Raw genomic sequence first — 12,768 nt, 5'->3', positions numbered from 1 at the left:
GCCGCGGGGTGGGCGCCCGAGGGGGCGGGAGGGGAGCGGAGCGGAGCGGAAAGGGGCACCCGAGCGAGCATTTCTTCTTCGTCATCGCCGACAAAGCAAGCACATAAAGCCCCTTCTCCGTGCACACAAGATACCAGTGCGGGGCTCCCGCCGCTGCCGAGCAAACCCGCCCCCGTCTCGGTGCGCTCACTCCCCCGTTACCTCATTGCCACATTCCCTACCGAGTGAGCTCAGCTGTTCGCACAGCCTCTCTCCTTTTATGGTCAAACAACTTTGCCTGGGCGAGGCCTTTTTCGCGAGTTGGTAGGAAGTGTTTGGGCTCAGCAGCTCCCCCACCTTTCATTTCTGCTGCTTTTCCTGCCGGGCGGGACGAGAAGCTGCCGGACCCCGGCCCCTCCAGCAGAGCCCAGCTGCGCACCCTCGGTCCCCGGGGACTCCTCGCCCTGGGGCGGAATTTCCCCTTCCCGCTTCCCCCAGAGGTGAGTCTCATCTCTTGGCTTAACGGGAAGCTTTTGCCAGCAGCCCTGCGCTCAGGAGGAGTGAACCGGCGTCGAGGAAGCGTGTGTGCGACATGGGTGTCTGGGGGATGCTGATTTCCTGGCACTCCCCGCGGATTTCGTGGGTGCCTGGGGGATGCTGATTTCCCCCCCCCTCCCTCTTGGGCTGGGAGAGTTGCTTGCCTTGTAGAAATTCTCCTGGTGTCTAGGACTGATTGGCTCCTTTAGGTCGTGGCTCCTTCTTTTTTTTTTTTTTTTTTTTTCGGGGGGGGGGGGGCGGGGAGGGGGTTGCCCCTCTGCAGAGGAGCAGCTCAATTCTGAGAGGTTCGTGCGTGTGCGAATCTGGCGAGTTTTCTTCCCTCCTGGTGAAATGGAGTCAGATGAACACTCCTGTATAGCTCAAGCAGTGGGGAAGGGAGAGGGGGGTGTAGCCTGGTTTCAGTCGGGACAAGCCCTCTTTTGTGTGCATATGGAAGAGCGAGACACCTATGGAGTCTTTTTCCAGATGTGTTTAAGAGACGAATCTGGGACTCTTGGCGCATTAAATTTGTTTAATATATGAGCTTCTGTCTCTCTGGGAGTGCCCTGAGAAAGTGAAGATGCAAGTGCTTGCAAATTCGTAACTTCCTAACATTTTAAATATGTTTGCATAGCTTTGGGGATTTTTTTTTCCCTCTGCACAGGGAGGAGACAAGCCCAGCATATGTGGAAAAAGCTTGTAGCTCTGAATGCCCCCCTCCCCCATCCTGGTTTTCTTCAGGCTCTACCTTGCAGCTTGCATAGCTGATAGGACTTTGCTCGCATCGAAGATTTGTAGTTTGGGGATAGGCTGGGAGAACTCTCTGGAATTAGCCTGTAGAGAAAGTGAAAATAAACATAACTCCTAAATTTGTTTAATCTGTTCAGTTCAGATTCTTTTTTTTTTTTTTCTTTTTCCTTCTATAGTTCTCTTTCTGACCTGCTTCAGTTGGAAGGAAGTTGGCAAACAGGGGAAGTACAGTGTGTCAGACCACAGTGCTGGAATAGCTTTTACTGGGTCTTCTGTGTGGCTCAAGCTAAGCTGCTTTCTATCAACATAGGTGGTAAATGACAGTCTGCTTTCTCCCTCCATGTGTTCCTTCTTTTTCCACTAACCCAGGAAAGGAGCTGAGCTTTAGGAAGTTCAGTCTTGGGGCCAAAGAACTGCAAGGTGTGTAACAGGTGGCAGACCCACCATGGAACCTTCTGGAAAGCGACCCTGCTGCTGAGGGAGGTGTTGCTTGGTCCAACATTTTTTCTGCTAGAGGGAAACCACGTACTGGGCAACTAAGTATCCTCACTACATCCTTTGAGGACATCTTTCTTCACAGTTCCACTTGAGTCATCTAACTGCTGTTAACAGGCAGAAAATCTCTCCCCTCAGGGAACATATGAGGAGGAGGATCTAAGATTAGGTCTGCTGGTCTGACACTCCCTCTTCCAATAACTTTTACAAACAGTGCCAGAGGACTCGCATAAGCTGCATGTTCCTGGTAAGGTTTAGATGATACTAACAGCAAGCAGTGCAGGGCTGGGCGGGGGACTAAGCTTTTCTCAGTCTGATCTGTGCGGGGGTGGACAGATAAATAGAAGTGAGGATGAGCAGGGGCAGCTGCTGGATGTAGTCAGCTCTGAGCAGAAAGGGCCTTAAGTGTGACATAGCATACTGGGAAATGGGCTGCTTTGGGTTCAGGGAGATAGCAGCTGCTGGTAGTGAAGCCAGCATATTTTATGAAGCAACCAGTGTCCCAAGACAGTGTGTTGGCCCAGTCTCTGTGTTGGCTAACCCCAGTATGGATCATGATTAGAAATGACTGCCACTGTGGTGTTCTGCATATAAGACAGTCAATTCTGGTAGAATGATACTGTGTGGTCCATTATGCCATAGCAAAACAGTGGAGCACAAGACATTTAAGTGCCTTCATCAGTGGAAGTCTCTAAAGAAAAGCTAGAAGTCTTTTTAATAGATTTGGTAGCTCTGGTAGAAGCTGCAGGCTGGGTGGAGTTGACTCCCAGCAATCAGAGGGATCAAGGACAGACCTTGTTAATTACTCTTCTTCCTTGTCCCTTTCCCATGCAGGATCATATGGGGCATGCTTAGCTCAGCTCTTTGTCTGCTGCTCACTGTTGCTGCCTCTTCCTGCATTTGAAGAGCATAGAACAATTTGTCAAGGTTCACGCAACTCGTCAGCCCAAAACACAGGGGGGAAAAAAAGTGCAGCAACACAGACTTAACATTTGTCTATGTTGTCACACACTTGTGGCCTGGAGAAACTGTTACGGGTAACTATATCGTGCCATACTGAACTGAACTGTGGGACCACTTAGAACTGAGCATGCAGGTCTTAACAGCAGCCATGGGTGAGTTTAATGGTAGGCAGATGTTCATGGCACCAAGGCTGTCCAAGCAGCTGTTACTGTGAGCTGACTGTGAGAGAGACGCAGGCAGCGTGGAGGGGCACTGAATTGGACATGCCAATTTGACATGCTTGGTACAGAGCCTCTGTGCTGGCAGAAGCACTGTTGGGCTGGGTTGTTAGGAAGAGGACTATATGCATGCCAGGGGTTACAACAAAGTATCTGACTTCGTGGAGATTTCTGGCGAAGATGAGATTTCTGGCCTGCATTGCAGCTCTGAGGGAATCCTAGAAATGTGGCTCTCATCCTGAGACCTGGGGTCCTTGCGCATGGCAGGGCTACAGCGGCTCTGCTTGCTCTTCTGCTGTGGTGCTTACTGTGCAGCCTGCAATCCGAAGGCGTTGACTTAAAGAAAGGGGTTGACTTAAAGGTAGTGTGTGTGCAGCAGAAGCTGAGGGGGATGGCTCCTGAAATGCTGGCGATGCCTCTTGGAAGTGCTTCCTGGTGGAGGCGGAACAGTCGGCTGGTGCAGCCAGTGACAGGCAGAGGGAGCTCATGGCGCCGGCTCCGGTGACAGGAAGGAGAGGGAGGAAAGCAGGGACGAGGTTCCAAATAGCAGGGGGTCCTCGCCAGGGGATGTGACACCAGAGTACCCCTCACTCGACCCGTTGTTCCGGCTGACACAGCTACCTGCATGCGAGGGTCCTGAGGTAAAGTGTGTGGGATGGAAGATTGAGGGGCGTGCCGGGGCCGAGGGGGGTGTTACTGGGGATGCTGCGGGCTGAGGTCAAGAGGAAACAGATGAGGTTATCAGGTAAGTGTGGTGAGGAAATGATAATTCTGGTCTTGGGAGAGCATGGGGGGGGGGGCATCTTCCCTGGGGCGCGGGGGGCTCGCTGTGTGGGGCAGGGACACTGGTTCCGGTCACCAGCTGCTTTCCTTTCCTGAATCGTCATTGTCTCATGCAGCAAAGAGCTTGGTTTTCCCCATGGCAGCATGCGGCTGTCAGGACCCCCTTTGTGGTCAGTGCTGTGCTGAGCTGAGATAGTGAAGTGAGCTGGCTCATTCGAGCTGTCTGCAGTTTCTGTTCCTCTTTTTTTGCTGTGCTGGTCCTGGAAGTGCTCAAGCTCCTCTGCTAATACATAAACTCCTGTATCCCTCCATTGTGTGTTCCTTTTTATTAATTTTGACTCAAGTCCAAGTCTGACTTCATACCAGTATCCTCTCTCTTCTCTCCGGACAGGGACTGAGAAGATGGCTTCGCCAGGTACCCCAGGGACCCGCATGACATCCACAGTCAGTATCAACATTTCTACCCCTTCCTTCTACAACCCACAGAAGAAGTTTGCACCTGTGGTCGCCCCTAAACCCAAGGTGAACCCCTTCAAGGCTGGGGGTGCTTCAGAGTCATCGCTGCCCCAGCCTCCCGGAGCAGGCACCCAGCGTGCCCAGATAGGAAGGGTGGGGGAGATCCCATCAGCTTCCACGTCCATGCTGGCAGAAGGTAGGTGAGGGCTGGCATGGCAGATGTGAATATGTGATACTAAATTCTCAGTGTGAGGTCTGTAACTGGGCTAAACATAGGGAATAGGCTCAGAAACACTACGCATGAAGGATACTCTCGCTGTAGGCAATTGCAGGTTTCAGAATGAGATAAAAGGATTGTAAAGTAATCTGAAAATGTGAGGCATCTCAATAGAAAAGCAGTCAGGAAGTCAATTCTGTGTTGCACTGATATTTTAATCAAGCTGCAGGAATGCAATGGATTTTTTTGTGGTATTCCCACTGTGCATAATTGTGTAATTGCAGTGATATTCTGGCAAGCACGTCTGAGAACAAATATGTTGCAAGAAAGTTGACCCTGGTGGTGATGAATCATGCTGTTCTTTCTTACTGGTTCATCTCTGCTTGAGTTGTCTCTGATTGTAGAAATCCTTCTTGTGGACTCTGCAATTGCCATCGTTGCTGCAAGAGGTGGGGAGGTAGAAATAATTGCATGAAAAAGGGTGTAAGCTAACAAAAACAGGAAGTGAGACTTAGTTTGTATGGCTGAGTTTTATAATTTTTACTTGTGGCTTGGGTTGGGTGTGATTTCCTGTGTAGGGTGACTTCTTGCTTTAGTGTGTGGTTTTTTCTTTTTTTTTTTCCTGTGGTGGTGTGGTTTTGTTTGTTTGGTTTTGTTCTTTTGGTGGTGGTTGGTTGTTTTTGTGTCTTAAGGAGCAGAAGGTTCCTGGTTGTGTACCTCCCCTAGTTGGAATTGATCAGCATGGGACTACTGGAAATGTCTCTAGGGACCTGTTGCTCATGCCTGATGATGCATATTACCCCAATATCCTATTAACTTGTAACTTGCACCTCAGCCAGGACTGATATGTTCAAATGTTTACTTCTGTTTTATTTTTTTCCCTTTAACTGTCTAGCATAGACTGTGTAACACAGTTATTCCTAGGTTAGTGTACTAAGTTAGTGGGCAGCTGATCTAATGATAGGAAGTCTGGTCTTGTTCCTAGGGACAAATGATTAAGCCATTTTTTCCATTTCATGAGTCACAATGACCTTGGTGTGTTGTTGCCTCTGTCTCTTAGAATTGCACTGCCTAACTTTGGTGACTTTCTGCTTTTATGCTGTTGGCTGGAATCTTGTCTGTCATCCAAGGTCTTATACTAGATTTTGTTTTTCTGCTATAGTTGTGTGGATTAGGAGTGTGCATGTAGGATGTGTCAAATTGACACAAATATATTAGTTCAAGTACGGACGTAGACAAATGTTAAAAAAATATTTTTCAATATATAGCACAAGTAGAGGATTGGGTGTTAGTTGGTTCACTTCTGTTCTCCCCGTAAAGCTTATTATAGAGAAACTACCTTAACAGAGATTAGCAAATTGGCTTCAGCTGCCATGTCACCATCAAGTGAGGGCTGCTAGCAATGCTGTACTAGCAAGGTACCTCAAGTACAGATAGTCAAGTGAAACTCAATTTTGACTCAGTCATGAAACAAATGCATCTGCTTTGATCCTTCTCTGATGCATATCTCGTTGATCATTCTCTCCCTTTCCTGTACGCTACCTAAAGAAATGCCAGTATAACATAAAGCCATGGCAATTAGCTTATTTGCTTTAAATGACAGGACAGCCATGTGTAGGAATGTTATATTTAATATTGATCATTCTATAAATTTGGTATAATAACTTTGTAAAAAACTCTTTTGTTTGAGTGAATAATTCATAAAGCAGGCTTTTAGTGAATCTTTTTGAAACATTTTGACAGTGGATCAGGGTTCCATTTCTGCAATATTCTTTATCCTTTAAATAAACCAAAAAGCAAGCATATACAAATTCAATCTCAGACTGTAGTTTCTGAGAAAAAATACCAGCTTTGTATTACTTTTTTTGCTTTTTTTTCTTTCTTTCTTCCCCATAAGCAGAACAAGAAGGCTTGGAAGAGGTGCTACATACCACTGCAGTTTACGCATTCCACTGGCTAATAAGATTTCAGCTTTCATTTTCTGAAACAGGCAGTATCACGTCCCTTAGGTTACAAATGAGAAGTCCTAATAAAGTCTGTGGAAAACAGTTGCATATAAAGATTAAACAACTTGATGACTACTGTTAGAAGTCATACGTAGACCAGCAGGAGTGATGAACTTGGTCTTTCACGCTACTGCTAGGAAAGGGACTAGCTAGTAAAAGAAGTAGGTATTCAGTTTATCCAGAATAAGAAATGTAGAAGTTATGCCTGCTTGTCTTTTAATATTCTTTGCCACGTAGTTGATGAGAGAACATCTTTCTCCTATGTATGGTGAAGGGAAGAGGATTCGCACTTGATTTGTGTTGTAATAGACATCGCTTTTCTCTGTTCTACATGCTAGAGACCAAAGAATGAGGAGGAGTGTGAAAGGACATCAAGACATGTTTCTCAGTTATACAGTAACTATTTCTAGTGAGTAATTGCAGTAGCTACTGAGGAAATGTTATGTGATGGCAAATAGTTTGGACAAGGTGAAAGTGATCCTGTGGAGTTCAGCTGTCCTTGATGAGTACTGGGGACCACTTACTGTAATACCTTCAAGACTCCTTGTGGGGTTTGTACAGGCTAAGAATAAGAAATGATTGAAACCTGCTTTTATTCTAATTCTTTGCCATAGAGCTGCCGCTGCCACCTCCTCCCCCACCTGGAGAGGATGTGAGTTTCTCCTCAAATTGTGCTTTTCCCCCACCTCCGCCACCCTTTGAAGAGCCTTTTCCACCAGCCCCAGAAGAAACTTTTCCTTCTCCTCCTCCTCCAATGTTTGATGAAGGGCCTATGGGCATGGTATCCGCCCCACAGGTGAGTGAGGTCAAGGGAAGTATAATTTCTTGTGATACTCTGAGTTGAGACAGCTTCTCAGTTCTCTCTGAAATCAGCAGCAGGAAGCCTGGAGATGTGGGAAAGTGTTTGCTTAGCATCTCAGTGTCTGCACTGTCCTTTCCTATAAGATACTGTGGAGTAGGCTGTAGAAGTTCAGCTGATATAAAGGCAAATTCCTGCACTGGGGATGGGACTACCCCATGCCCCTGCATAGGTTAGGGTCAACTGACCAGAGAACAGCTCTGCAAATGAAGGACCTTGGGATCCTGGTGGACAGAGAGTTAAATGTGAGCCAGCATTGCACCCTTGTGGCAATAAAGGCCAACCACATGCTGGACTATATTAGTGAGAGTGTAGTCAGCAGGGCAAGAGCAGTGGTTATTTCTCTCTTCGGTGCTGAGGCTGCATCTTGGAGGACTGTTTCCATGTGGGCCCACCAGTGTAGTAACCACAGAGGAATACTGAACTAGAAGCAGTCCAGAAAAGTGTCACAGCAATCACTGGGGACTGGAGCATGCTCCTCTTCAGCTGGCAGAAGAGGAGCAAGGCCAAAGGCAGGGATATAACTGATGTCTGCAGTACTGAAAGGAGGGCTGGAGAGAAGACAGATTCGTCTTACAGGGGCAAGCAAGAGAAGAAGCGACAATGGGACACAAGCTGCAACAAGGGAAATTCCTGTTGGACAGAAGAAAAACCTGTTCCCCACCACTGGTGGCTTGAAACTGGCACAGGTGCCCAGAGAGTCTGGGGAATATGCATCTTTGAGGATGTTCAGAGACCACCTGGGCAAGGCCCTGAGCAACCTGGTCTAGCTTGGGAGTTAACCCTGCAATTAGCAGGGTACTGGACTGCAGACCTCCAGCTGTCTTTTCCCACTTAAATATTTCTGGCATTCTGATCCCTGGCATTTTCCCACTGCTGGTAGATTTTGGAGACTACCCTGTTTGTCCTCACCAACTTGCTATCTATTCAGGGCAGGAGCAGATCTGTACTACAGTCTCAGGTGCCAAAATCTGGTGTTGTAGGGGATTCACCCAGTTCTTTGGCTCTGCTCCCTCTTTCCTCATGGATGATGGTATAGGTATGTGGCAACATGAGCAGCATTGATCTTGAGATTGACTCACTGTCTTTAATCTTGGATAACATGGAGGAAAATGATCCCTTCAAATCCTGGGTGAGCTCTCCAGAACGTCCAGAAATGGTGGAAGGAGAGATGACTGGTTTGCCGAACTAAGGTAGTGAGAAGGGTGCTACTGAAGATTAAGATGTTTGGGTAAACCGTAGCAAGAAAACCTGCCTGAAGGACCAGATAGCATAGATGTTGCATCTTTTTGTGACTTAAATATGAAGTAGTATGGGGTCTCTTAGTATTATGGGTCTGAGACAGCGACTTGACATTGCTGTAGACAGCATATTTTCCCTTCCACCTTGTTGATGACTGCCTGTTTCTCTCTGCTTCTTCACTTTACAGATGTCTACAGGTTCTCTGGAGCAACCATCAGCCCCAAAGGCCAATGTGGAAATCTCATCTGCACCCAGAGATCCTCCTCATTCATTTCTTTCCAAGTTCACTCCAAAGCCAAGTGGAAGCTTGTCTTCCAAACCCCCTGGAGCAGATGTGACCCCTGCCCCAGCCCCGTGGGCAGCTCCACAGCAGCACAAGGAGCCCCTAGCATCAGTCCCTCCACCCCCTCCTCTTCCTCCTGCTCAGCCTACCCCTAAATTTACTCCACCTTCTGTTGCTGGCTCTGCGAAGTTTGGATCCAAACCAGGTGCCACTGTTTCCATGGCTCCTTCAAACTCTACAAGATATCCTACCTCCCTTCAGACTCAGTTCACAGCCCCTTCACCTTCAGGTCCCTCCTCTCGGCCGCAGCCTCCCAGTTTCACCTATGCTCAGCAGCGGGAAAGGCCCCAAGTGCAGGAGAAGCCTGTTCGCACAGAACAACCTGCTGCTGTAAAAGACACGGTAAGGGATAGAGCCGTGGAACCAGTGTCTCTGGGCAAGCATGGAATCACTGGAAGTGTAGTTGGAGGATGAGGAGGGAGGGTCTGTGCCAGGGTAGGGGAAGTAGTTATTCATCTGAGAGACAGCACCTCTTAATACCTTACTGAGAGCTGGAACTAGAAGCAGTGCTGGAGGGGGGACAGGACTTCATGTAAAGGTGGAAAGAAGCAAACATAATGGATGGCAGATTGTTCCCTAGAGAGGGATAGAGAAGAGGTATAAAGGTGAGAGAAGCAGGTTTGTTAGGGACAAGGTGGGAGGGGCTTTGTCTATAAGCATCTTTTGGGATTGACAGTTTCCTCTTCCTGCAGCATAGACCCACAGGTTCCAGTGCAGACCCACCTAAGGGAAACTCTTCCCTGACCATGAAGGAGGTAGAAGAGCTGGAGTTGTTGACCCAGAAACTACTGAAGGATATGGAGAACCCACCCCCAGTAGAAGCCGCTACTTCTGGTGCGTTCTGTTAGTGGACATCAATGAGACTGAGACTGTGGTGGGTTTTCCTCTCTCCTAATACCTTTCTCCTTCCATTGGCAGAGCTCTGTGGCTTCTGCCGGAAGCCTCTGTCACGAACCCAGCCAGCTGTAAGGGCCCTAGACAGCCTTTTCCATGTGGAGTGCTTCACCTGCTTCAAATGTGAGAAGCAGCTGCAGGGGCAGCAGTTCTACAATGTGGACGAGAAGCCCTTCTGTGAGGACTGCTATGCTGTGAGTCACTGGGATGAAAGCTGCTGGAGGGGGCTGAGTTTGCTGTGGCTAGCTTCTCTTCCTTTCCCTTCCCCCTTCCATTTCACCTGTCTGTGGTGTAGTCCCCTGGGGATGGGGGATTGGATTAATGTTGTCTTACTTGTTTTCTTTGGGCTTAGGGGACCCTGGAAAAGTGCAGTGTCTGCAAACAGACCATCACAGATCGGATGCTGAAGGCCACTGGTAACTCATACCATCCCCAGTGCTTCACCTGCGTGATGTGCCACACGCCTCTCGAGGGGGCTTCTTTTATTGTGGACCAGGCCAACCAGCCTCATTGTGTGGATGACTACCACAGGTATGGAGAAAGCTCATGCATGTGGTGTCTGAAAGCAGATGTTCCTTCACAGCTGTTTGATTTTACTGCAAAATGGGCTTGGGTTGCCCATGTGATCAGTTGGACATAAAGTTAAAAATGAGTCAGCAAAGTACCATGTACCGATTAAGGTCTTTTCCCACAAACTTTCTGTGATTTGTTCCTCTGCTGCTAATACTGATACCTGACAATGAGAAACCTGCAGTGGTCATGGTATCCTCTGTATTTGTGTGTGTTACAGGAAGTATGCTCCACGCTGCTCAGTGTGTAGTGAACCCATCATGCCGGAGCCTGGGAAGGATGAGACAGTGCGTGTGGTGGCACTGGAGAAGAATTTCCACATGAAATGTTACAAGTGTGAGGTAATCCTGGTAGCCCCACTCCTCTCATCTCATTCGTGTCATCACCAACTAGGTAGCACCTTTGAACTTGCCTATCCTGACCAAACACTGAGCTTGTTTTGAATGACTTGGAAGCATTTTGAATCAAGTTTAGGCATTCACAGACAAGTTCGTGAATAAAGACTGTGCAGGGTTGTAGCCTCTAACACAGCTCTAATATAGCAGCTGTGTATGCGGGGGGAACATAAAGGGATAACAGAAGAGGCTATGCTCACACTCTTCTTTCAAAATGGTATTTCCCATTATCACCATCAGAGACAGAGCAGTGGGCTGTGAGCCATTATCCTGATCCAATAGGGCATTTCTTACATCCTTGTCTGTATCTACCCTGCTGTTTGCTGTCACTGAGCTACCTCCCTCTTTTTCTTTCCCCATTTAGGACTGTGGGAGGCCCTTATCCATTGAGGCAGACGAGAATGGCTGTTTTCCACTGGATGGGCATGTATTGTGTATGAAGTGTCACACTGTTCGTGCCAAAACAGCACGCTGAGGAGCTTGGAGCAGGCATACCCTGAAGACCCCTGCACTCAGTACTCCTCCCTTCCCCACCATTGTCCTACCCTTCTGCCTGACAAGTCAGATTGCTACCAATGGAGACTCTGCCAGCGCAGCTCATTAATCACATAGGATTCACAACTCGTAGACTACACTATGCACACCCACCAAAAAAGGAACTCTTCTCCTATCACCACTTCCTGGCCATAGTGTATTCCAGGCTGGGGGCTATGACTGAGGTGAGTGCAAAATCTCTGTTTGCTCAGCACTGGAGGAGAAAGACCAAATCTCCATCACTGCCTGGTGGAAGTAGCAAAAATGACCTGTGGCAGCAATGGGAAAGGCTGAGAATTCTGCTCCATGAAGCCAGGAATGATTATTTGACATTAGAAGGTGGAAGCCTCCATCTCAGTATGGCTTCTGTCATAGGTTTTCTCTTTCCTGTGCCACCTCTTTATAGTGGCTGGAAAAAACTAATCTACTAGCTTTTATTCTAATGGATTTTATTGGCTAACTGTCCTGTCACCCCCCCCCCTTTTTTTTTTAGCCAGATTAAACTGGCAATGTTTGGAATCCTACCCTGCTCCTGAGTTTGGAAACTTTTTTTTTTTAATTTTTTTCTCTCTCCAAAGTTAACTTTGTCTCAGCATGGTTTCTGGACAGTTGTGGGGGCACCAAAGTAACAAAGCAGTCCAAAGAACACATGTCTACAAATAAAGACTGTCACAAGGATGGGCAGCGTATGTTGAGGAGGTGCCTCAATGTGTGGATGAGAATTCAGCAGACTGAGGAGCATCTCCTTGTTCCAAGTAGGGGTTCTTTCACTGCTGTCAGTGGAAGCTACAGTGTCATTGCAATATACTGTCTGGCTCTATGTGTTACTGCACTGAGTCTCACTTCCTGGACTAGAAAATGTCATACTAAACAAATCTTTTGAATAACTGTCTAACCACTGTTTGCATCCAATAAAATGGTGACAATTTTTCCATTAAGATGTCTGTGCCGTATTTGGTCAACTACCCATGAGAACTGATCTCTTAGGCACTACAGAATGTATAGTTGCTATTCTACCCAGCCTCCAAAGATGTTATGAAACTGAAAATGGCTTTTCTCTCTCCACATCTTCGTTTTCTTTTCAAATTGTTTAGTTTTCTACTTCCTGTGCTTGGAAGAATAGCTCTCATTTAAAGCAATAGAAGACCACATTTCAGGTTTCAGTACAGCAAGATTGTGGTCTGCTTGATGTGTCACTGACAGGTGTTACTACATTTCATTTGCATCAAACTGTGCTGAAGTTGTCAATTTGCTTTGTCTTCACTGTTGCTATTTCGAGAAAAAGTGTTTGTGTTTGGTGTTTATGGTTTAAGCACAGTACTGTTTCGATCACTGCAGGTGAAACTCTTTGTGGTAAGCATCAATGCTTCTGCACTTCAAAGACATGAAACCAACTCTTGTTCTCTTGCCAATTTGGGGGAAATGCTTAATAACTCCTTTCAAATGCATCCAGGAAATGCCTGGAAGTTTCCTGTAGGGTAAGCAAAGAATAAACAAATTCTACAGTTGCTTTCTATTTAGTTTCTT

General features: G+C 47.2%; 1 protein-coding gene across 4 annotated transcripts; it reads left to right on the top strand.

Annotated features, from left to right (window-relative positions):
- Window positions 1-278: 278 nt before the first annotated feature.
- ZYX (zyxin) lies at window positions 279-12,179 on the top strand. Of its 4 annotated transcripts, XM_080586259.1 has the most exons (10): window positions 346-479; window positions 4,117-4,377; window positions 7,019-7,200; window positions 8,303-8,395; window positions 8,693-9,190; window positions 9,541-9,682; window positions 9,767-9,936; window positions 10,095-10,273; window positions 10,533-10,653; window positions 11,072-12,179. In XM_080586259.1, the coding sequence occupies exons 2-10, from the start codon at window positions 4,128-4,130 to the stop codon at window positions 11,180-11,182; spliced, it is 1,746 nt and encodes a 581-aa protein (XP_080442385.1). In that variant the 5' UTR covers window positions 346-479; window positions 4,117-4,127; the 3' UTR covers window positions 11,183-12,179. The 4 variants fall into 4 exon arrangements, with proteins under 4 accessions (XP_080442384.1, XP_080442385.1, XP_080442382.1 ...); XM_080586258.1 differs by lacking the exon at window positions 8,303-8,395 and having other exon boundaries at window positions 279-479; XM_080586256.1 differs by lacking the exon at window positions 8,303-8,395 and having other exon boundaries at window positions 7,019-7,209.
- Window positions 12,180-12,768: the final 589 nt, after the last annotated feature.

The sequence above is a fragment of the Anser brachyrhynchus genome (genome assembly GCF_964034855.1).
Source record: "Anser brachyrhynchus genome assembly, chromosome: 1".
NCBI classification, from domain to species: Eukaryota; Metazoa; Chordata; class Aves; order Anseriformes; family Anatidae; genus Anser; species Anser brachyrhynchus.
This window is presented reverse-complemented; position numbering and strand designations above follow the sequence as displayed.